This window comes from Dama dama, chromosome 28 (assembly GCF_033118175.1).
Source record: "Dama dama isolate Ldn47 chromosome 28, ASM3311817v1, whole genome shotgun sequence".
NCBI classification, from domain to species: domain Eukaryota; kingdom Metazoa; phylum Chordata; class Mammalia; order Artiodactyla; family Cervidae; genus Dama; species Dama dama.
In genome coordinates, this window is record NC_083708.1 from 17,586,559 (window position 1) to 17,612,142 (window position 25,584).

At 38.8% G+C, this 25,584-nt stretch overlaps 1 protein-coding gene across 1 annotated transcript in view; it reads left to right on the forward strand.

The window, feature by feature from the left end:
• Positions 1–25,584, forward strand: part of MEI4 (meiotic double-stranded break formation protein 4) — a 188,434-nt gene that overhangs the window by 109,243 nt on the left and 53,607 nt on the right. Inside the window, exon 3 of the mRNA XM_061131603.1 lies at positions 8,996–9,127. Within this exon, the coding sequence (XP_060987586.1) occupies positions 8,996–9,127 (132 nt within the window). The remainder of the gene's footprint in view (positions 1–8,995; positions 9,128–25,584) is intronic.

Sequence of the window (25,584 nt, forward strand, 5' to 3'; positions counted from 1 at the left end):
TGGATAATTCCATTTCAGTCAGTCATGTTTGTAGAACTGATAACCTCACATTCCAGTTCAGTAAACATATGCTGGGCCTTGCCTCTTTCTGGCAGGCATGGGAACTGAGTCCGGTCTCACTTCCCTCTGCTTGGTTCCCTGCATTGTCAGCCTTCCCTGTTTCTTAGTTTATCCTCAGAACTGAGCTCCTGCGGTCTACAGCTGGATCACGGTTCTTCAAACCATGACCTCTCCTGAGATCCTCCTTTCATGTGTTGAACTTGCTTGCCAGAGTGCCTGTTACTTCTTGCTGTTCTTCTGACAAGGTCTGAACTTGTCTATTCTTACTGTCTTTTTTAAACACACTTCATTGGTCTTATAAGCCTCACCTCCCACCCTGACCAGTGTTATCAAAGCTAGGTCTCCCCTTTGGAAACTTGTCAAGCTCTAGCTTATAGATTTTCACTTAGTGGTACCTCTGAGGTTTCCAGAATTTTGTTGATAGACTATGCACAGTCTTTAGAGCAAAAATCCTACTATGATGGAGGCTCATGTGGAAGTTTCTGTTTAAGGATTGGGAGGTACCTCTGTTAGACATATGTGTACACCTCTGGCCAAAAATAGAGCTTGATCTTGGTGTTCTTGGCCACACCTTGTTTCTCCTAACATCACCCTTCCTGCCCTCTTTTTTGTTTTGTTTTATAAACTGAGTACTCCTCTTAGGAGATAGACACCTCTGAGAGTGTCTCACCACTATAATCACAAAGAGATGAAGTTCCCTGGGATCTCAAGCCAAAGAAGCAGGTCCTGTATGCCTTTCTCCAGCCTACTCCTTCTTTGGCCCATCCGTCAGGAACCCAGTCATGCCTGTGCTTCTCCTCCTTGAGAGAAGCAATGGGATAGAACAGATGTAAGGGCTTCATCAAGCTGCAACTGGGACCTTTTTAAGGCATTTTTATACATCCATTTTTTTTAATTATTAGGGTATAGTTGATTTACACTGTGTATTAGCTTCAGGTGCACAAAGTGAATCAGTTATGCATATACATATATCCACCTTTTTAAGATTGTTTTCCCCATATAGGCCATTACAGAGCATGGAGTAGCATTCCATGTGGTATGGCTTAGAAGGTAAAGAATTTGCCTGCAATGCAGGAGACCCAGGTTCCACCTCCGTCTCAGAAAGATCCCATGGAGAAGGGAATGGAAACCCACTGCAGTATTCTTGCTTGGGGAATCACCATAGACAGAGGAGCCTGGTGGGCTATAGTCCATGGGGTCTCAAAGAGTCAGACACGACTAAGCACAGTATGCACAGTATATAGTAGGTCGTTATTAGTGATCTATTTTTTTTTTAACTTTTTTTTTTATTAGTTTATATATAGCAGTGTGTTCACGTCAATCCTAATCTTCCTCCCGCCCTTCCCCCTTGGGAACTATAAGTTTGTTTTGTCTATCTGTGACTCTGTGTTGTAGATAAATTCTTATATACTTCCATTTTGTTATCTTTTCTTGATGTTGAAAATAGCTAACATTCGTTGGGCATTACTGTGTGCCAAGCACTGTTACAAGTCCTATGTATTAACTCATCTATTTTTCAAACCAAGCCTATGAAATTGTAACTCTTCTTAATCTCCTTTTACAGATGAGAAAACTGAGGTAAAGAGAAGTGTGGTTACTTCGCAGTGGTCACATAGGGAATAGTTTGCAGAGTTACGTTTTGAACAGGAGTCTGGATCCAGAGTCTGAACTCTAAGTGACTAGATGATCTCACCTCTCTGAGGTGGAAATTGTAGTAGTAAGTTATAAGTGTCATATAGTAGTTATAGCAGCAGAGAGAAACAAGCCATGCTAAGTAATAGAAGCATCCTGAGAGGCTCTGTGATGGGAATTTTTAGAGAACATACAGGTGATTACAGAATCCATAGTGTGTCCCAAATGTTCATGAAAATGGTACATAGTTGTATCACTTTAATGATGATAATTTTAGTACATATTTTATTTACAATCTTTAATGGCTGATTTTTTTTTTAAGGAAAAAGGAAATCAGAGAAGATGTATGTAATTTTCTTTTACTTCCCACCCACAATTCTTAGGTTTTTTGATTTATCTTATTTACTCTAGGAGGAATGTATTGATAATTCAGTTGTTTCTAACCCAAGGCTCTTGCACATGTTTAAGAAAAAATACATACTCAAAAAAGTTATATATTAAATACATACTTAAAAAGTGATTGCATCTAAAATGAAATTAAAATAATTTACTTGTATTACCATAAAAATAACAAAATTATAAATTTTCAAGAAAAGTACAAGATATCTTTGCTTAAAAACACAAAATATTAAGAAATTAAAACGAAATTAAAGAGAACATATTTCATGTTCATGCATTATATTATTAAGATGGGAAGTCCACAGTTATTTGTAATGTTATGTTCCCTGTAAAAGGTCATTTTTCTCTGATTGCTGTCAAGTTTGTCTCTTTATCCACAGTTTTCAGGATTTGGCCCTGATATGCCTAGGCTTTTTTTTTTTTTTAATACTAATTGCTTGAAGTTAATGAGATTCTTGAATGTGTACATTTAATCTGTCTTTCACCAGATTCAGTGTTTTCAGCCATTGTTTCTTCAAACATCTTCTGCCTGTTCGGCCCCTTTTTTCCTTCTGAATCCACTTACAATGGAGCTGTGTATATTGTCTCACGTGTCCCTAGATGCTGTTCATTCTTCAAGTTGCATAAATTCTACTGACCTGTATTCAAGTATATCAACTCTTTACTCATTCATCTTCATTGTCCTCCTGAGCTCATCCACCTTGAGTTTTTAAGTCACATATTCTTGAATCTTTACTTGGTTCTTTTTAATATTTTCTCTTTCTCTACTGAATCTGTAGCTTTTGGGTTAGTACTAGCATTTAAGCCCAGTTTTAATACTTGTCTTAAAATCCCTTCTTGTAAAACACACCCACGGAATCAGTCCTGCTGCTGCTTTTGCCCTGATGGAGGCAGCGTAGAGACAGAAGTCTCCAAAACTGCTGGTCTCAAATGATAGAGATTTATCATCAGGAATCTCCTGATTCAGGAAGAATTCTTCCAGCTGTTCCAGAATCCTGCTATACCTTCTAGGAAACTATCATCATTCAAAAGGGATGCCCTACAACCTGCCTTTCTCCTCAAGTATTAATAATTCTCCACGATGTCTTAAATAAGATGTACTAATTACAAACATTTAAATTATATCCAGAACCATCTCTGAAGGAGAGTATTAGCCTTTTTAGTGCTTGAAGTGTGCTTGAAGAATATTTGAGTGGTGATTCCAGTCTATCAGCTGTGGACCACTCCTCTTAATTATTCAACATTCATATGCTCCATTTTCCCATATTCGAACTTCCCCCAAATCTCAATAGCAACAGCACTGTGTTATGAAAACATAATGTACCAGCTCTGTGGAAACAAAAATCTGTAGACCTCTCTTCAAAAGGAAGGATTCAAAGTTTTGGTCCTTTCATGTGATGTGATGTGATGTGATGGTAATCATCCCCATGCTAGTTCAGACACAATTCTAGTTTGAGACTTTGTAATTCATGGACTAAATTATGAAATACATGCACACAGTCACACACACACACGCACACAAGCACAGAGGAAGGAAAAAGTAACCCATCATGGCCTTAAGTTCTGCAGCTGGTTATGAGTCTATGATTTGTATTGACTTTCTTTTCTACTGCCAATCACATTCCCCTTTGTCCTCAGCCAGAACCTTAGTTGATTTATACAGTTTCATCTCTGAAGGGTCTGACCTCATGAAGCTGGCTGTAGTATTCTGTTTACTTCTGCCACTCGGGTGTGTCAGTCCTACAGGGCAGTCCCTGGCTTCCAGGTATAATCTTCCCTGCTCCATCACATTGTAAATCCCAGGTATAATCTCCCCTGCTCCATCACATTGTAAATCCCAGGTATAGTCTCCCCTGCTCCATCACATTGTAAATCCCTGTTTTCTTCCACACTGAAGTCAGCTGCACCAGGAGCCTCTCTTTTGCCAATGGTGTTGTAGCATGAAGAAATCTACGTAGCCAGGTGGAAACCTCAACTTCCAGTTCATGAAACTACTGCTGGATCCGTCAGTAGGAAGCATTTTCAATTGCTTATGTAGACCTCTAGGGAGAAATCCAGTGCCACAAGGATGGGAATAACACTTTGCGCATAAATCATTAGATGTCTCTTGAGAGTTCCCAGCCTCACTTTCATACATTGATTCCTGAACCTGTGTATTCTGGATGTGGGGGAAGGAACGTTGTATATTGGTCACTGGTTTAGAGCATGTTTCCTACTATTCAACCTTTTATGAAGTGGTATTCTAGTTGGAACTAACTGCCCAGGGAAACTTTACCCATGCTTTCCGTTCCTGCTTGATCCCTATTTTGATCTATTACAACTACTTAATGATGAAATTGCAACCATGAAATTAAAAGACGCTTGCTCCTTGGAAAGAAAGTTATGATCAACCTAGACAGCATATTAAAAAGCAGAAACATTACTTTACCAACAAAGGTTCGTCTAGTCAAGGCTATGGTTTTTCCAATAGTCATGTATGGATATGAAAGTTGGACTCTAAAGAAAGCTGAACACCGAAGAATTGATGCTTTTGAACTGTGGTGTTGCAGAAAACTCTTGAGAGTCCCCTAGACTTCAAGGAGATCCAACCAGTCCATCCTAAAGGAGATCAGTCCTGGGTGTTCATTGGAGGGACTGATGTTGAAGCTGAAACTCCAGTACTTTGGCCACCTGATGCGGAGAGCTGGCTCATTTGAAAAGACCCTGATGCTGGGAAAGATTGAGGGCAGGAGGAGAAGGGGACAACAGAGGATGAGATGGTTGGATGGCACCACCGACTCAATAGACATGGGTTTGGGTGGACTGTGGGAGCTGGCGATGGACAGGGAGGCCTGGCGTGCTGCAGTTCATGGGGTCGCAAAGAGTCAGACACGGCTGAGTGACTGAACTGAACTGAACTGAACTGAATGATGGGACATTGCCATGTATGCTTGACTTTAGATAACACGCGGTTGAGATGAGCAGCTCTGGGCATACTGTCACTTGGTGTCCACAGTCAGGAACTCATTCAGTCTTTACTGGGGCCAAATAGTATAAGCAAGAAGTTTTTTCTTTTTCTTTTTTTTTTTTTCTATAAAGGATAAAATTTACTTGTCAAGAAAGGTATGACTTTCTCCCCAAACCTACATGCCCTCCTTTGTGATTATCTGATTAGGGTCACGGCTGCAGAATTCACAGAATATACTGATTAGCTCCAGGGGTATTGGCTCTTATTGGTCATGAGATCCATTCTTGTTCGTCACCTAGAGGAGCAAACTTCTTCCTTAGCTTCTAGAGATCTTTATATGCTCTTCCGGGCCCCTCTTGAAATTCACAGCCTTGTGATTTCTCAGTCTGTACATCTAAGTAAAAAAGCCAAAGGGATATATGTTGCCTCAGATATCCAGAGGCACATCAAGTATTGTATCTTTTTATTAGTGATGGGAGCTACATCTAAAGCAACATGTTTTGCATTTGGGGAGTGTATTCCAACATGTGTCAGACCCCGAAACTTGCCAAGTGCACCAGGCACCTGAATTTCTGGGTTCGTTCTCTGAAATGCATGTGTGTTTACCGGGGCGCTCAGAGCCCTGCCATATCAGCATGGTGCCATCCGTCCAGTGCACTGGCATGCTGTCCTTGGACAAGTTCAGTAATCAGAATCCTGTGAATGGAATGATGGCGTGACGCCAGCAAGTTGCCACAGCCTGGACAGGACAGGAGAAGCACACTGCAGCATCCTAGGTAAATGCAAACTCCCCCGGTCAGGACCTGCCTTCCCAAGTGTCAGAGGCAGGGAGCTGCATCTGTTTCTGTCATCAGCGCTGTGTAAGTAGAAACACCGCCTGACTAATTTTATAATAATTCACTGGCATTCTCCAGGATCCTTCAATTTCCTGTGCAGGTCAGATAGGCAAATTTATTGGGCACGTGGGTAGGCATTTCCACTCCTGGATAATCCAGTACTTCAATGTGGCGCTGAGGTCTGCGAATCCTCCAGGTGAATATATAGATCCAAGCAGCTTTGGGAAACCTTGAGCTAATAGGAATGACTCCCTAAGCCAGTGGGTCACCAAAATAGTATCCTGCTGCTTCTACTGAGTTTAAGAACCTGGAGATGAAGGAGTCCTCTGAACCCGCTGCAGGATCAGCCAGAATCCTGCCGCCTCTGCCACAGACTGCGCCCTGCTTCTCTTATTCTAAAATGCACTGCTGTATCCAGTTCCCAAATGAGCGCTGTACCTGGCAGAGCTCAGATCACATCCCAAATCCTAACTGCAGAGGAATCTGCGAAATTTCTTTTCTTTTTTTTCTTTTTTTTTTTGCATAAAAGGAGGTAGCTTTTTTAAATTTTTAGGCTAGCTCAGTTTTTATAGAATGAATGTTACCTCCCCCTTAAGTCACCACATATTACATCAGATATTGGTTTGTGCTTCCATCAGTATTTTTTTCCCCATGTTTTTCCCCTAAGCATTCATCTAGAATGTTTCCGATTATAGGGTTTATACTTAAATGTCCCGTACATAATCTTCTTGCCTCAATGGCCTAACATTCTCACCTCTAACAAAAACAATGTTCCACAAGTCTCAGGTATAGTGTAAATTCTTTGGACAATAAAACAATACATGAGAAGGGTCACAGTAACATGTTTGACATTTCTGAAAATAGTACCATAAGAAAAACCTATATTTTTCTTTACCTAAAACCACAAAATCTCAATTTACAACGATTAACTATTAAACAGCAAAAACACCTCTAAAACAGCAGAACACCTCTATTAATAGTGTTAAAGCCATGCTTTATGGGAAACAAACTCACTCAGAAGGACAATGCAGATAGTGGAGTGCAGTTATTTCTTTCTAGCCCTCCTGTCCCTGAAATATAGATGAGAAGCGCTATAGAGTAGAAGAGGGTTGTGGAGGCGTTGACAAGCCCTTTTCTGGTTTCCACTGCAGTCACCTCATACGTGATAAAAGCCCAGGCTCCAGTTCAGCCTCTCAAAGTTCCCTGCAATTTACAAAAGGGCAAATGTCAATTAAAATGAACAGAAGAATAGAGACCATTTTATAATAATATTCACAGAATTTTAAATCATCCTAATGGCTATATACTTAGTCTCTGCTCTCATATGGATCTCAGTCACATCGGAGAACAGTCTTACTTCACATCCATACAGTGGAAAAATGCTTTGTGATGAACTTTCCTTCTCAGCGGTGTCCTCTAAAAGGACTGTATTAACTCTAGACAAATGATTTTATTTCTAGTATTTAACATCTCAAGGGTCAATGAATTAAACATAACCTTCAATGCCTTTATATTACTATCCTCCACTGTAACATTTAACACTTAATGGACACTTACTGGGGGCCTGGGCCTATGTTAATCATTTCTGCTGTCTTAACTTCACATGCAGGACTCTATGTAGGTGCTGCTGTTCAGTCACTATTTTGCAGAAGTGTAAGCTGAGACATATAAGGTTTAGTAAGTTGTCAGTACAAGTTGATAAGCGTGGAGCTGGGATTTGACTCAGGCAAGTGTTGGGCCCCAGGGTCTGCAGCTTGTCACACCTTCACCTCATCCCCACTGTGTAAAGTCCATTTTATTGTGAAATTTATCTTCTCTTTAAGCTATCCCCTAAAGATTAGATATTAAGGAAAAATGGTAAGTAAACAACTGCATCATCTGTGAAATACTCAATAGAAGTTTTTCAGAGCTTAGCTAAGAGCACTCTTTATTTCAGGTAGAAAGAAAAATGTTATAAAAAATGGGACATATAATAAATGGTATTAAAGAGTTACAAAAGATGAGAGTCTTAGCTACTTATGTTATTAGGAAATAACTGTGATTTGCTATGATAATAAATTGATGTGGTTTTAGTTGTAAATTTGGTAAGTTGATTTAGAAAATTATTATTAACAGCTAGTTATACACATATGGATTTATAATAGACATTATTTGAAGTCTATAATCTATTCAGTTTTTTAATGTCACTGATTAGCTTTTAAAGCACATCATTAAAATATCAGTTTGAGAAATATCTGCATTAAGTGTCCATCCTAAAGGACAGAGATGGCATTTCTTAGTGTCATATGGCATTAGTTATTTAGCATTGTCATTTAAATATTTTATATAGAAAAGCAGTGTCTCCCCAATATGATTTTAAGCTCATAGAGTGCAGTGGCAAGGTAGATGCTGTTTTTGTGTTTTGAGATACTCCTTGAAGCCTCCTTTCTCCCATATATATTAAAGCAAAAATTTAATGAAAATTGAGGTATGAGTTATATGTACCTTAATGTGAATGATAATCAAGTGGCAATTCTCCTAATAACTATAAGGGATATAGTTTATTGTCTCCCACTGTCCTTTGAAATTTATTGAATGATAAGTTCTTTTGCTACCTCTAGATGGAAAATCAGAGTCCCACATGTTTTTCTCCTCGCTCTAAATGACCTCTCTTTTGATTTGTGCAGAATAGACACCCACACCCGTCCCTCTGCAGCGTGGAGGTGGGCCTCTCCCCAAAGACATCTTCAGACCTTTTCCTCTTTCCTTTTTATCTCTGCCTCTACAGCTCCATATCTATATTTAATGGTTAAGGGTCTGAAAGTCTGGTTTTGTCATCCCCTTGATTCATTTTGTATGTAGTCTATCATCTAAACGATATGATCTTTTGGTCCTTCAGCTAAAACTTCCATTTTAGAACCTTGTCACACATTTCAAAATATTAACTGCTATAAAATTTCATTGCTTCTATCGTGATAATCTATCTACTTCACAGTTTTGCTTGAGACTGACCCAGAAATATGTTGACACTTTCTGTGCTCCCCGCAACAGGGAGCTCAGTAGTAAATCTTAGAAAATGCCCATTAAATATATTCTGACCTGACTTGACAGAAAGTAGAAGCCTACTTATCTTGATCTGTAGTTTCAGGTGCAGCGTTATGTCTCGCAGAGTCTGGTAACCCTGGGAAGTTGCAGCTTGTTGAGAAGATCTATAATATCTCTGCTTCTGTCAGAAGTAAACAGCTTTGCTGATGATCTGGGTGCCATCGACCAGGTACATACAACTTGAAACTGTAACTTTCTTTTATAGTTAATTAATGCAGCTGTAAACTTGTTTTTCCTTTTCTTCCTCTCTCTTTTTGCCAGGCAGATCTTTTCATCATTACCTTCTTTCTAGTAATATGTGAATATTGTTACTGCCTGCTGAAATTACAGAAAGATATTTTCATAAAATAGTTTTCAAAATAATACCACTTTATCACCCTTACTGGTATATATGTGCCAAAGGTGTTACTAGTAATGACAAAGGAGTGGCCTTAAGCCTCTCCAAGCAAGTAGTGTGTTCCTAAAGTGAGAGGAAAGTGAACAAGAGTGGATACTGAGTGGAGAATAACCTCTGACCAATGGTTCTTATTTCTAATTGCTCATGAGACTCATCTGACTGACTTTAAATATCTAGTTGCCAAGGCGTATGCCAATCGAATTAAATGGAGGTCTCTGGGGTTAAGACGCAGGTACGGTAGTTCAGTTCAGTCGCTCAGTTGTGTCCGACTCTTTGCAACCCCATGGACTGTAGCACACCAGGCTTCCCTGTCCATCACCAACTCCTAGAGCTTACTCAGACTCACGTTCATCGAGTTGGTGATGCCATCCAGCCATCTCATCCTGTCGTCCCCTTCTCCTCCCACCTTCAATCTTTCCCAGCTTCAGGGTCTTTTCAAATGAGTCAGTTCTTCACATCAGGTAGCCAAAGGATTGGAGTTTCAGCTTCAGCATCAGTCCTTCCAGTGAATATTTAGGACTGATTTCCTTTAAGATTGACTGGTTGGGTCTCCTTGCAGTCCAAGGGACTCTCAAGAGTCTTCTCCAACACCACAGTTCAAAAGCATCAATTCTTTGGTGCTCAGCTTTCTTCATGGTCCAACTCTCACATCCATACATGACCACTGGAAAAACCATAGCTTTGACTCGACAGACAGTTGTCAGGAAGGTAATGTCTCTGCTTTTTAGCATGCTGACACATTACCCTAAGTCCCCTACATACAAGCAAGTTCCATTCTGAGCACATGTTCGTAAGTCCAGTTTGTTTCTCAGTCCAAAAAAGTTAGCCTAGGTAGCCATCTAACACAATTGGCTTGGCTATACAGTACTGTACAGTAATACATTCATAACACTTTTCACACAAATAATACATACTTAAAAAGCAAACACAAAAAAGTAAAACATTTTCAATCTTATTGTACAATACCTTGAAAAGTACAGTAGTGCCAGCTACTTCACCCCTGCTTTCACACTTGCTTCTGGACACCCTGGGCTTGAAGTAAAGATACCATACTCTGTATTCAGGGCAGTAGTCTGCAATAATGTACACAGAAGCACAACACCTGTGGAGGACGCACGCATGTGGCAGTGCACACCAGGCATGTGAGCTAACATGTCATTGGACGTGCGAGCTCGAAGGTTCACATGTAGGGGGCTTACTGCATCGATACTGTTAAAGCTCACCAGGTGATTCCATTGTGTAGCCAAGTTTGAATACGATTCTCTAAGCCCTTTTATCTGTGAGTCTTATGTCACTGCTAACAAATGTATCTGAGGAACAGAAGTCATTCTCATGTTTTAATGTTGACAGTGACATATTTTCTGTGTTCATTTTGTCAGTTCATCTAATGTTATTATTGTTTCTATGGTAGAAGTAAGCACAATCAAAGGAAATTAGAGACAGAAATGTTTTGGTAAAGAGAAAAAAATTAATATTAAGAAAATTGTGTATATAATATTAAACACTTAACCAAATTCATACATCTAAGTTCTCTACATTTAATGACAAAATATTGTGTAATCTAATTGATTTCAGTCAATGACATGATGAATCATCTAGTCAATAGTTTTTCAAGTCACTGTTAAATGGAGAAGTCTTGTAAGAGCTCTGTTAGATTTTTTTTTTAATTAGTTGTTCCTAATGATCTCAATGAGCAAAAAAATCCTTTTGAGAAAGAAATAAGGCACATTTACTAATGGAAAAAAACAGTGTTGTGTTAAAATGAATGGTGCTGTTTGTAGGAGCTTGCAAGACCAAGAAAATAATCAAGGTAGGTTACAGGTCCTTGAAAAGATTGCATGAAAAAGGAACAGCTTGAAAATGGATTTGAATTGAAAAACACAGAATATATAATGTCAGGATACTGAGTGTTATTTTTAAAAGGTGTGCCCAACTCTGAGGAAACAGGTTGAGCTTGTGGCATTAAAACAGGAATCAATGTGGGAAATTAGTTTGATGGAATCAGATTTGTGTGGAGAATAACAAAGTACAGGAAAAAAAATTATTAACATATTGTCATTAATTTTGGGGCTTCCCTTGCCAAACTACATGAAGTAGTTTTGCTTTTTACCTAGTTTATAGATAAAGAAATCAAACTGTAGAAAAGTTAAGCAGCTTGACCAAGCTTGCAGAAAGAACATATGCTACAAGCCATGATTCAAACCCAGGCATTCTGATTGTTAAGCAACTTTAAAACAAGAGTAAAAACACAAAAACAAGAGTTAGTTTTTGGCAGATAATATGTCTTAACATGCTTTACATGAATTGTGCCATTCAATTATTTTAATAACCTTTCAAGATATTAGTATTACGGTTTAAAGACAAGGAAACTACTCATCAGCATTCTTACCAGTGGATGACAGAATTTACTCCAGTCAATTTAAGGAGAAAGAAAAGAATGCATGAAGAGCTATGGAATTGTTGAAGAAAAACCTAGGTCCCTTTCATAACTTTATTTCCTTGGGATCCAAAATCACTGTGGACAGTGACTGCAGTTATGAAATTAAAAGATGCTTGCTTCTTGGAAGAAAAGCTATGACAAACCTAGACAGCATATTAAAAAGCAGAGTCATCTCTTTACCAGCAGAAGTCTGTATAGTCAAAGCTATGGTTTTTCCAGTAGTCTCATACAAGTGTGAGAGTTGGACCATGAAGAAGGCTGAGTGCCAAAGAATTGGTCTTTTCTAACTATGTTGCTAGAGAAGACTCTTGAAAGTCCCTTAGACAGCAAGGAGATCAAACCAATCAATCCTAAAGGAAATCCACCCTGAATATTCATTGGAAGGATGGATACTGAAGATCCAATACTTTATTGGCCACCTGATGTGAAAAGCCAACTCACTGGAAAAGACTCTGATGCTGGGAAAGATTGAGGGCAGGAGAAAAAGAGGGCAGCAAATGTCTGGATGGCACAGTCACCTCAATGAACATGAGGTTGATCAAGCTCCGGGAGACAGTGAACGTCATGGAAGCCTGGTGTGCTGCAGTCCATGGGGTTGCAGAGTCAGACACAATTGGGTGACTGAACAACCTCCTCCCACAATCACCGAGCAAAATCTGGTTTCAGAGGAATTGCTGCCTTCACCATCATGATCATGAAGCCACTTGCTGACTCCAGAAGCTCCTACTATAGACACAGGGTCCATAAAAGAGCCTGAAGCTCACTGTGTGATTCAGTTTCAGCTAATACAGAACCAGAGCAGCAGGGAAATATAGAAAATTTACTTTTATGCTTTTCCAGATTTTTTTTTTTTTACTATAAAAGAGTATATAATGACTAACGATTAATCAGTTCAAGGTGTCTACTACATGTAAGGCTCAGAAATTCAGTAAAACAGTGGTAAGAGATGGAGTTAGAATAGAAGGGAATATAAGGGGCATGAATGTAAGGAAGCCATGTATTTGGGACACTCAATGCAATAAATCTTCTACAAGCAGCAATAGAAATACTCACTTGTATACAAGAGGTATTGTACAAAGGACTCAGGAAATATTTAATGTGAAGGAGAGAGGACAATCAGTGCAAAAATTAATATTATAAAACTAAGAGGAAAAATGAATGTCACTAAGTAGAATTAGGAAAATGGAAAGAAGTGCTTCTTGGATAACAGAAAAAGTTTATTTTGTATATATTGAATATGCAGAAACATTGAAGTTGTCAAACATAGAAATGTGAAATTAAAACTTGAGACAAAGAGGGACATACATAAAAATTAGGGGACTATCACTATATGGCAATCATGGAATCATAGTCAGAAAGAGAACAGGGACTCAGAAAAGTGTTATGGAGTGGGAGAGTTAGCAAGGAAAAACCAGCTTTATTTTACTGTTAGATGTTAGATGAATATTATAAATGTCAATCAATCTGATTTCATTATTGACCACTTGGTGATGTCCATGTGTAGAGTTGTCTCTCGGGTTGTTGGAAAAGGGTGTTTGCAATAACCAGCATTTTCTTTGACAAAACTCTGGTAGCCTTTGCTCTGCTTCATTTGGTACTCCAAGGCCAAAGTGAAAGTCACTCAGTTTTGTGACTCCTTGTGACCGCATGGACTATGTAGTCCATGGAGTTCTCCAGGCCAGAATACTGGAGTGGGTAGCCATTCCCTTCTCCAGGGTGTCTTCCCAACCCAGGGATTAAACCTGAGTCCCCTGCATTGCAGGTGGATTCTTTACCAGCTGAGCCATCAGGGAAGCCGGAGGTGGCTTGTCTGTTGTTCCAAGTATCTGGAGTAGCAAACGTGTCTGTCACTCGAGGTATCTCTTGACTTACTAGTTTTGCATTCAGGTCCCTATGATGAAAAGGACATCTTTTTTCTTGGTGTTTGTTCTAGAAAGTCTCATCGGTCTTCATAGAACTAGTCAGCTTCTGCTTCTTTGACATTAGTGGTGGGGCCTAGACCTAAAGTACCGTGATGTGGAAGGGAAACGAACCGAGATCATTCTGTCGTTTTTGAGACTGACTTTTGGACTCTTTTGTTGACTGTAAGGGTGTGTTGCTGATCCTGTTCATGGCCCCTGTTGTCTTGCTGTTGGCACTGTTCGCTGAACCCAGCGTAGGCAAGGTGTGAGTTACGAGGCTGGACAGAGACTTGAGGAACCATAGGAGCTGCAGGCATGCTTACCATCCCCTTGCGGGCATGGCGGCCATAACACAGCTTCTCTCCGCTTGTGGCTGGCCCAGTAGACACAGCCGTGATGCAGCCACCTTCTAGGTGGAGCTCACACACATGTACCACACCAAGTGAGCACCTCGCGACGTGCTCTCGCCAATTTGCTCTCTCCCCACAGAGGGCTATGCCATTTCTTCTAAGGGATTCTTGCCCACATTGGTAAATGTAATGGTCAGTTGAATTAAATTCGTCCATAACCCGCTCATTTTAGTTCACTGATTCCTTAATGTTCACTCTTGCTAACTCCTGCTTGACCACATCCAATTTACCATGATTCATGGACTGAACATTCCAGGTTCCTATGCAGTATTGTTATTTATGGCATGAGACTTTACTTTCACCCCTGGACACATCCACAGTGGAGTGTCATTTCCACTGTGGCCCAGCTGTTTCATCCTTTCTGGAGCAGTTAGTAAATTGCCCTCTGCGCTTCCCCAGTAGCACGTTGGGAACCTTCTGACCTCGGGGGACTCATCTTCCAGTGTCATATCTTTCTGACTTTTCATACTATTCCGGGGTTCTCATGGCAGGAATACTGAGCTGGTTTGCCATTTCTTCCTCCAGTATACCACATTTTGTAAACTCTTCACTGTGACCCCTCTGTCTTAGGTGGCCCTACAAGGCATGTCTTGTAGCTTCACTGAGTTATGCAAGCTCCTTTGATGCAATTCTTATTGGAGATTTGCATCTCAAATTTGCATATTAAGATGAATTTTTGGGAAAAGTGTAACAAATTGTCTTTTTAAATTAAAATTTCTTGAACCTAGTAAAAAGAGTATTAGACATACAGAGTACCCTTCCCAATGTAAATAGCTAAAACTCTGGATAGATACACGAATTAATGAATTTTAGACAATAAGCAATACAGAGTTGTTATTCTTAAGATAAGTAAACAAATGACTTTTGGCCTGGAGGCCCACCAGTCCCAGCACTCTCACTGAACTGGTGGGTCAGAGTCTGGAGTTTCAGAGAACTGATGTAGGGAAATTCTGGGTCAGGGTCATGGAGAGAAGAAAACTCTGAAAAGGAAGAGTTCAAGTAATTTCTGCAGAGGTTTTCTTGATTTCTTGTTGACTACTAAGCTGCACATACATAGGAGGAAACTTCACAAGGTCAAATAAAGGAAAACTACTCAGAAAAGAAATACTACAAAGAGTTTGAGCTGAACAATAGCCAGACCTCACACAGTGCTTGGGATAATCCAGATTCTATCCAGCTATAAAACCAAGACCTTGTTTAATAAGGCATTCAGTGGAGACCCTAAAATGTTGGACCTTAGCACTATAGTACTTTATAGTTCTAGGATAAAGACTATTTCAGACGTATTCTAACAGAGCTTGGCAACACACCACAAAGAGAACTGGTTGATTCACAGGTAAAGTAGCTGGCTGCTGGAAGAACATTATTGTTGTTGTTCAGTTGCCATGTTGCATCCACCTGTCTGTGACCCCATGGACTGCAGCATGCCAGGCTTCCCTGTCCTTCACTATCTCCGGAAGTTTGCTCAGATTCATGTCCATGTAGTCTGTGATGCTGTTTAACCATCTCATCCTCTACTGCACGCTCTCCTTTTGCCTTCAGTCTTTCCCAGCATCAGGGTCTTTTCCAGTGAGTCAAGTCTTTGTACCAGGTGACCAAAGTTTTGGAGCTTCAGCTTCAGCATCAGTCCTTCCTATGAATATTCAGGGTGTGAATGCTAAGTAGAAATTGATCCTTTCAAATTGTGATGCTAGAAAAGATTCTTGAGAGTCCCTTGGACTGCAAGGAGATAAAACCAGTCTATCCTAAAGAAAATCAATCCTGAATATATATATAATACAGAATATATATAAGGAGTTTTACAACTCAACATCAAAAATAGCTGATTAACTCATGGGCACATGAAAAGATGCTCAGCATCACTAATCATCGGGCAAATGTAAGTCAAAGTCACAGTGGATGCCATCTCACACCTCTCAGAATGGTGGTCATCATAAAATAACACAAATAACAGGTGTTAGCAAGGATGTGGAGAAACGCAAACCCTTGTACACAGTCTGGTGGGAATGTAAATTGGTACTGCCACTGTGGAAAACAGTATGGAAGTTTCTCATTAAGCTGAAACTAGAAGTACTATATGACTCAGCAATTCCACCCTCAGGGTATATACATCCAAAAAATACTAATTAAAAGATATATGTGCCTCAGTGTTCATAGCTGCATTATTTATGATTGCCAAGTTATAGAAACAACCTACGTGTCCATCGAGAGATGAGTAAAGATGTGACTGCACATGCACACAGATGCCCACTGGAATACTACTTAGCAATAACAAAAAGAATAAAATCTTGCCATTTGTAGCAACATGGATAGACTTGGAGAACCTTATATTAAAGAGGTGAGACAAAGACAAATACATCACTTATATATGGAATGTAATAAAATACAACAAACTAGTGAATATAGCAAAGAAAAGAAACAAACACAGATGGAGAAGCTGGTAGTTACCAGTGGGGAGAAGGTGGGGGAGGGACAATACAGGGATAGGAGGAAAAAGTGGCTATTATAGGATGACTTAAAATCATGTGTGTGAAACTTGTGAAAGTTGTAAAGCACTATAGAATTTAAGGAAGCTTTCATTCAATTAGAAAAAGAAAACATGAATAAGAAGGAGACGAACAGGAAATTTCAACATAAATATAAAAGCAGTATATACCAAGAAAACTGTGAAAATAAAATAAGTAAATATAAATATGAAAAAAATTTTGGCAGTGTTCTCAACAATATAGACTAAATGCACACATTCCTTGAAAGCTGAAAATTACCAAAACTGACTCAAGAAAAAGTAGAAAACCTAAATTACACTGATTAAATAAAGTGTATTTAAAATTATGAACTTCTCTACAAAGACCACTCTGGGGCCAAATAAATTTTATTATGCATTTAAGCAAGAAACCACCCAAACTCTCTTTAGAGACTTGAAAGAATAAGGAACATTTCTGACTCATTTCCTGAGGCTGTCATTACTTTATGTCAAAACTAGACAGACATTGCAGGAAAACAAAGCAAAACTGAAAACAAACTCAGACTCTGTCACATGAACACAGAAGTAAAATCCTTACTGTGAATTTGAAATAGAACCCAGCAACATACAAGAAAATAGTACACGATGTTCACGTGAGATTTATCTCAGGAATGAAAAGCTGTTTTCACATTCATAAAACAATCTGTATAATTCATAATATTAACAGAAAGACCCACATTATCTGAGTATATGTAGAAAAATCAGTTGCCAAAATTCACCACCCATTCATGATTTTTTTGAGAAAATACAAAAGCAAGAACAGAAGGAAACTTTCTCAGCACAATAAATTTTGTTTTCTGTGGAAACCTTAACGGATATACCGTGGTGAGAGACCGAATGCTTTTCACCAAAGGTAAGGAACAAGGAAGGAATGTTCTGTCTCCTCACTTGCAGTTGTCCTTGTACAAGTCCGCCTTGCCACTGCAATAAGACTGCTGTACTTTGAGAGAGGAAGCAGTAAAACTGAATTTAGAGTCATCATGTTTAGAAACAGAGAAAATCCTAGAGTTTACGGAAAAGCTACCAAGTAGATAAGCGTGAAATACAGCACACACTTGTGGCTTCTTGATTTTAGACATATCTTAAGATAAGTTGATCAGGAAAGAACGGATCAACAACTCAATGTAAAAAATGAGCAAAATATTTAAACGCATGAAAGAATACATACTGCTGGTGGTTTAGTCGCTAAATCGTATGTGACTCTTTCAACCCCATGGGCTGTAGCGCACCAGGCTCCTCTGTCCATGGAATTCTCCGGGCAAAAATACTGGAATGGGTTGCCATTTCCTCCTAGAGGGGATCTTCGTGACGCAGAATCAAACCCGGGTGTCCTGCATTGCAGGCAGATTCTTTACCAACTAAGCTACAAGGGAATGGACAGTAAATACCTGAATAAAGTGCAATTTGATTAGTTGGCAGAGAAATGCAATGGACAGTGACAAGAATGGCTAAATGTAAAAAAGATTAACGTGGCAAAGTTTTAAAGAGCTTCTGGGAAGTCATAAATTGCTCAGCTCACTCAGTAAGTTGTGTCTAACTCATTGCACCCCATGGACCGCAGGATGCCAGGCTTCCCTGTCAGTCACCTACTACGGAGTTTGCTCAAACTCATGTCCATCAAGGTGGTGATGCCATCCAACCATCTCATCCTCTGTCGTCCCCTTCTCCCGCCTTCAATCTTTCCCAGCATCTAGGTCTTTTTAAATGAGTCAGCTCTTCACATCAGGTGACCAAAGTATTGGAGCTTTAGCTTCAGCATTAGTCCTTCCAGTGAATATTCAGGACCAATTTCCTTTAGCATGAACTGGTTTGATCTCCTTGCAGTCCAAGGGACTCTTAAGAGTCTTCTTCAACATCGCGGTTCAAAAGCAACAGTTCTTCGGTGCTCACCTTTCTTTATAGTCCAACTCTCACATCCATACATGACCACTGGAAAAACCATAGCTTTAACTAGACAGACAATTGTCAGCAAAGTAATGTCTCTACTTTTTATTATGCTGTCTAGGTTGGTCATAACTTTTTTTCCAAAGAGCAGGCATCTTTTAATTTCATGGCTACAGTCACCATCTGAAGTGATTTTGGAGCCCAAAAAGTAAAAGTCTCTTATGTTTCCATTGTTTCCCCATCTATCCACCATGAAGTGATGGGACGGGATGCCATGATCTTAGTTTTCTGAATGTTGAGCTTTAAGCCAACTTTTTCACTTTCCTCTTTCACTTTCATCAAGAGGCTCTTTAGTTCTTGGCTTTCTGCCATAAGGGTGGTGTCATCTGCGTATCTGAGGTTATTGATAATTCTGCTGGCAATCTTGATTCCAGCTTGTGCTTCATACAGCCCAGCATTTTGCATGATGTACTCTGCATATGAGTTAAACAAACAGGGTGACAATATACAGCCTTGCCATACGCCTTTCTCAATTTGGAACCAGTTTCTCCAGGTCTGTTGTAACTGTCGCTTCTTGACTTGCATACAGATTTCTCAGGAGGCAGGTACAGTGATCTGGTATTCCCATCACTTTAAGAATTTTCCACAGTTAGTTGTGATCCACACAGTCAAACACTTTGGTGTAGTCAGTAGAACAGAAGATGTTTTTTCTGAAACTCTCTTGCTTTTTCAATGATCCAGTGGATGTTGGCAATTAGATCTCTGGTTCCTTTGCCTTTTCTACATCTAGCTTGAACATCTGGAAGTTCACGGTTCACGTACTGTTGAAGCCTGGCTTGGAGAATTTTGAACATTACTTTGCTAGCATGTGAGATGAGTGCAGTTGTGCTGTAAATTGAACATTCTTTGGCATTGCCTTTCTTTGCGAGTGGGATGAAAACTGACCTTTTCCAGTCCTGTGGCCACTGCTGAGTTCTCCAAATTTGCTGCCATATTGAGTGCAGCACTTTCAAAGCATCATCTTTTAGGATTTGAAGTAGCTCAAAAGGGATTCCATCACTTCCACTAGCTTTGTTCGTAGTGATGCTGCCTAAGGCCCACTTGACTTTGCATTCCAAGATGTCTGGCTCTAGGTGAGTGATCACACCATTGTGGGTCATGAAGATATTTTTTGTATAGTTGTTCTGTGTATTCTTGCCACCTCTTCTTAATAGCTTCTGCTTCTTTTAGGTCCATACCATTTCTGTTCTTTATCATGCCCATCTTTGCGTGAAATGTTCCCTTGGTATCTCTGATTTTCTTGAAGAAATCTCTGGTCTTTCACATTTTATTGTTGTCTTCTATTTCTTTGCACTGATCACTGAGGAAGACTTTCTTATCTCTCCTTGCTATTCTTTGGAACTCTGCATTCAGATGGTTATATCTTTCCTTTTCTCCTTTGCCTTTTGCTTCTCTTCTTTTTTCAACTATTTGTAAGGCCTCCTCAGATAACCCATTTGCCTTTTTGCGTTTCTTTTTCTTGGGGATGGTCTTGAATCCTGTCTCCTGTACACTGTCACGAACCTCCATCCATAATTCTTCATGCACTCTGTCTGTCAGATCTAATCCCTTGAATCTATTTGTCACTTCCACTGTATAATTGTAAGTGGTTTGACTTAGGTCATACCTGAAAGATCTAGTGGTTTTCCCTACTCTCTTCAATTTATGTCTGAATTTGGCAATAAGGAGCTCATGATCTGAGCCACAATCAGCTCCTACTTTTGTTTTTGCTGACTGTATAGCACTTCTCTGTCTTTGGCTGCAAAGAATATAATCAATCTGATTGCATTGTTGACACCTGGCGATGTCCATGTGTAGAGTCTTCTCTTGCTAGTGAGAATATAAAACAGACTAACAGTTCCTTGGAAAGTCAGTTGTGTACTTACCGTATGGCCAAACAATTCAGCAGCTATGTTGACAAGAAAAATTATCTGTAAATGTTCATAGTCTCTTTAATTTTAAGAGTGTTAATCTGAGAACAACTCCATTCCACTGACAGGAGGATCAATAAGTAAATCAGTATATTTAGTAGAGTATTGTTCAACCATATCATTATATGTATTGAGTCAACAGCACACAATAGCATGGATAAATCTAAGTATACTAGGCTGAGAAAAGTAAACCAGACCTAAAAGAACATACAAGGTTTGATTAAATTTCTATTAAGTTCCAAAACAGGCAAAATTAATGTATGGTGGAAGATACCAAAGTAGTGGTTGATTTGGCAATGTCTCTGGGGTTGACTAAAAAGGAGCAGGAAGGATTAGAGTGTGGTTACAAGGACAGTTGAATGTGATTGTCACAATTCGTCAAAATGGGCACTGAAGTTCTGGACACTCCACTGTCTGTAAACTACATCTCAGTTAAAACATAGCATTTGAAATTTAACAGTTTTTTTCTAAATCCAAAATAGGTATAATAGTAAAATTTTTCAATACTTTTCTAAATCAAGTGTTTTAACTCAGTTTTGATATATATTCTTTATATGTAAGCTACAGTGAATTAGATATATGTGCAAGTGGATTTGTATCCTCTAATGTTATCTTTTTTATGGCTGTGTTTATAAGAATGCAGTTTTCTTAGGTCTTGAAAAAACTGCATGATGCTGAACATAAAACTTTGCTAATATTTTGACAAATACATATCTTGTATTCTCCTGTTTGGAGTCTTTTCTTATCAATTGATTAAAATTAAGAATTTGTCTTCTCATCATGATTGTTGTGTATTCACCATCTTGTACTTGTCACCTTAGTTTTCTATTTGTTTTTAAAATAACTTGAAAAGTGACTCCCACAGGAGTATTCCAACTTCTGACATGTTGATTTTCTAAGAACTTGCATTATTTCACTTCTCAAAATGGAGAACAGAATCAAGACATTGGTTTTTAATGTTCTTACATTGTGCCAGTGGGTCTCCGTGTTACAAAATTTTGTGAGTAACTCCTTCTTTGAATGACTTCCTCTTTTCAGATAGAATTAAAACAGCTATCATTTAGGAAAAGCCAGCCAGTTCACAAGTTGTTACAGAGAAAACATGGGGGTGTTCTCACTGTAAAAGAAGCAATAGACACATTTTTAGAAAGTTTTCTGTTTCATTTTTTAGAATTTTATTAATAAGTTTATAAGTTTGTCTAGATATCTAGATGGTACTTGATTTTCACAGAATCATCCTTCTTATCAGGCATTATGAAAATTTTCTACTATTGAAAGTTGGTTTATCGGTATATTTCATTTCTAAATTTTAGCAAAAGCGGAGTGTTTTGTTAATAGAAAGGCATTAGAAAGGCAACATGGAAAAAGAGGCATAACTGTTTAGTTTATACTTTATATGGTTGTTGAAGAATCCTACTCCAATCCTAACTACCTGTCAGAGCCCTGTAAACCTACCAGTTGCCTTGAGGTGAGAATAAGTAGGAAAGTGGCAAAGATAGTATTTTTTAAAGAAACTGAAATCAATCGATTGACCTTTTCTGTGATGTGTCAAGTTAAATCCGATAGAAGGAGTCCAGAAATAGGCAGTATGGAGATTCAGTGAGGGTCGGGATTGCCGTCCACACTTGTGAGCACACTCGTGATTGGATTTCAGGTTGAATCCTGTGAATCAGAGAGGCCTTATTCAGTACCAGCTTTATTAACTATTTCAGAAACAGGCCAGGGCACAGGTGAAGCAGAAAGAAATGTGGGGCATTCTATACATTTCCTAAGATCCTTGTTGTCAGACATGTCTCTCTAGCCTCAAACAGTAGATTGTGTGGGGGTCTCACGCAGAGGGAGCTTTATGTTGTTAAACGTCTCATTTTATAACTTGGAGAATTTTACAGCTCATACGGCTGCCTTCAAGGAACTGTGTCTCATAGATTCTGAGTCCGTTTAGCTAAGTAATATTTTGCTAGGAACTCCCCACTAAGGACATTCACTAGATAAAATTTTCTTCTAATAACAGTTGCCAGGAGATCGACTTGAGGAGGAGACAGGCCTGGTCATCAGTCTATTTTCTTTCTCTCAGGGCATATCCCCAGTAAGTACTAGCAGCTTTATCTTCTTCCTCCCAGCTGGCTGTCAAGTTCCTGGAGCCTGCCTGTGCTAGAATTGTTTATGGAACAGAGTCAACTGAGAAAGAAAAAATGTTTATAAAGGCATATTTCAGTTATTTGCAAGTAAACAGGGTTATGGTATTTCATTGAAAGAATCTGTACAGTTTATAATTATATAATTTTATATATTATATAATAAACTACATTCCAATAGGAAGAGGTAAGTAATTCAGTAGAAAGGAAATGTGAGCTAACAATATGAAAAGGCAGTTTAATAGAAGAAGAAACACGGAAGGAAAACTAACATGAATGAATGATGTTCGACCTCAGCAGTGGCAGGAATGCAAGTCTAGAAAACAGCAGTATGTTTCATATTGATTTCTGTTGACATTAACTTAAAAAACTTAATTTGACAACAATATCAGGTGTTAGTGATTGTGTGGGGACGTGGAGCTCATCACCTGGTAAAGTCACACACACACACACACACACACACACACACACACACACACGTATCTAACTCTAAGATACTGTGTATATTGCCCACAGGACACTGCAGGGATGTGCGTGTTAGCATTTTTGTCATAGCTGGAAATTGGAAATAATAGTGTCCATTGTCAGAGATGGCTGGGTGTGGTAGGGCTAACATGAGTATTCTCTGGCAGTTAAAATGAATAAATTAAGTCTTCAAGTATTAACACTGATATGCTTTGAAGCATAATTTTGATTTACAGGGAAGAAGGAAGTATCCAAGAAGGGAAGAGACCCAAATATACCAGACTTCACAGTTTTATTTACAAGACTTTAGCACACACCACACATAGAAAACGTGTCTCCAGTATATTCATACTTCTAAGTTTTCTTTTAAAAATACAGAATCTGAAATAAATGTAAGAAAATGTTAATGAGTATTAAAAACATAATAATTTATGTACTCCAGAGCTATGCTTTTTGCATTGTGAAATAGTTTTATGTTGAAAAAATATTTCAGAACTAAAAATATAAAATAGATTCTAAAATAAAGAGTCTTCTTGGGTATCAGAACTATATTCATTTCAAATGAAACCTCAGTTTTTAATGGCTTTTTTACAGAAATGTTTTCTCCTTTGATATATTAATAGTTCATAACTTTCAGCATGTTTTGGGGTATAGTGACCAAAGCTATTAAAAATGACTATGCTTTTGGAATAGTGATAAGTTTGGGGTGAAATCTGAATTTAGAATATTATATGCATACTCATGTTAAATACTTTTTAAGTCTAATGTTTACAAAGTAAATGAAATTTCTGCATTAAAATAGATTTTTAATTGGAAGTAAATCCTGTTAGCAGAAGTAAAGCTTATTAACAGAAGAAAAGTAAAAACTCAGTTGCTTACATCAGGAGGCATTTTTACATTTCAGATGTCTATTTAACTTGTTAAATAAAATAAAAGCTAAGCAACTCATTTATAAAAATAGAACATACAAATTAAAGATTCTGAATATGGAATGAGTTTATGCATACTTTCTTTAAAGTAAACTAGTTTTTTACATCAGTGCAAGATGTAGCAACAAAATAAGCATTTTTAATAAAATAAAAAGAAAACATAATCATAGCTCAGAGCAAGAAACAGCTGACCTATTTCAATTGAGAGAGGAACCATATTATTTTCTGCAATTATGCATATTTTGAGATCTAAGATCTGGGAAGCCTGGTGCAGTCAGCCGTCAGTCCATCAGGAAGAATAGATTCTGTATAAAATTATGCTCAAGTGGACATTGTAGGGATTATGGTTCCTTAGCATGGGTTTTCCCTTAATTTTGAATTGATTAACAAGGACTTAGAAATTCCCAACCATGAGCTCTATTTCAGATCAGGGCAGTTTTTTCTTTACCAGTGTTGTTGATTCAAGTAGTTATTTAATTACTAGGTAAGGATAAAATAAGGCTTAAAGGTTATCAGAATGTACTATTGGCCTAAACATCTCCACATCACTGAATGCGCTTTTATAGCTAATTTTTTAAAAATTAATGAATTATTTTATTTTTAGTTGGAGGATAATTGCTTTACAATATTGTGTTGGTTTCTGCCGTGTATCAACATGCATCAGCCATAAGTATTTCTCTGTCCCCTCCCTCTTGATCCCTCCCACCTCCCATTCCGTCTCTCCCCTCTAGGTTATCACAGAGCACAGATTTGAGCTTCCTGCATCATACAGTAATTCCCACTGGCTGTTTTATATATGGTAACATATATGTTTCAGTGCTACTTCTTATTAAGGTAGAACTTCTATCTGTGAGCTCAGCTGACAACAGAGATGAAAGTTAGCTTGAGCATTTGCCACGTGGAGGCTCGATCTTTTTAGGAGATGTCTCCAAGGGTCAGCTCAGTCATTTGGCTGAGAGCCTCGCTTCGGGATCAGATGCCTGGTTAAGATGCCGTGTGAATCCATCGTTATCTTGTGCTCCTGCTCGGCTGTGTCCGACTCTGGAACCCTTTCGACTATAGCCCACCAGGCTCCTCTGTCCACGGGATTTTTCAGGCAAGAATACTGGAGTGGGTTGCCATGCCCTCCTCCAGGGGATCTTCTTGATCCAGGGATCAAACCCAAGTCTCCTGAGTCTCCTACACTGGGGGGCAGATTCTTTACCCACTGAGCCGTCAGAGGAGCCCCATTTTAGCTGCCCTGCATATGGGTTCCTCAGTACCATGGGGCAGAAGGTGGGTGGGAGGTTCGAGAGCGAGGGGACAAACATATACCTGTGACTGATTCATGTTGATATATGGCAGAAACCAACAGAATATTGTAAAGCAATTATCTTCCAGTTAAAAATTTTTTTTTAATTTAAATGCCATATGACTTCTGGAGTAGTCTGTCTTATCAACAAATTTGAAGGCTCTATAATGAATTACAAACTTACAGGCAATGCAGAGGGTTTTTAAGTTAACCATGAGGATGTCTTTAGTAAAAAATCTAGACTGTGTAGGAAGAACAACTCATTTTCTTCAACAAATAG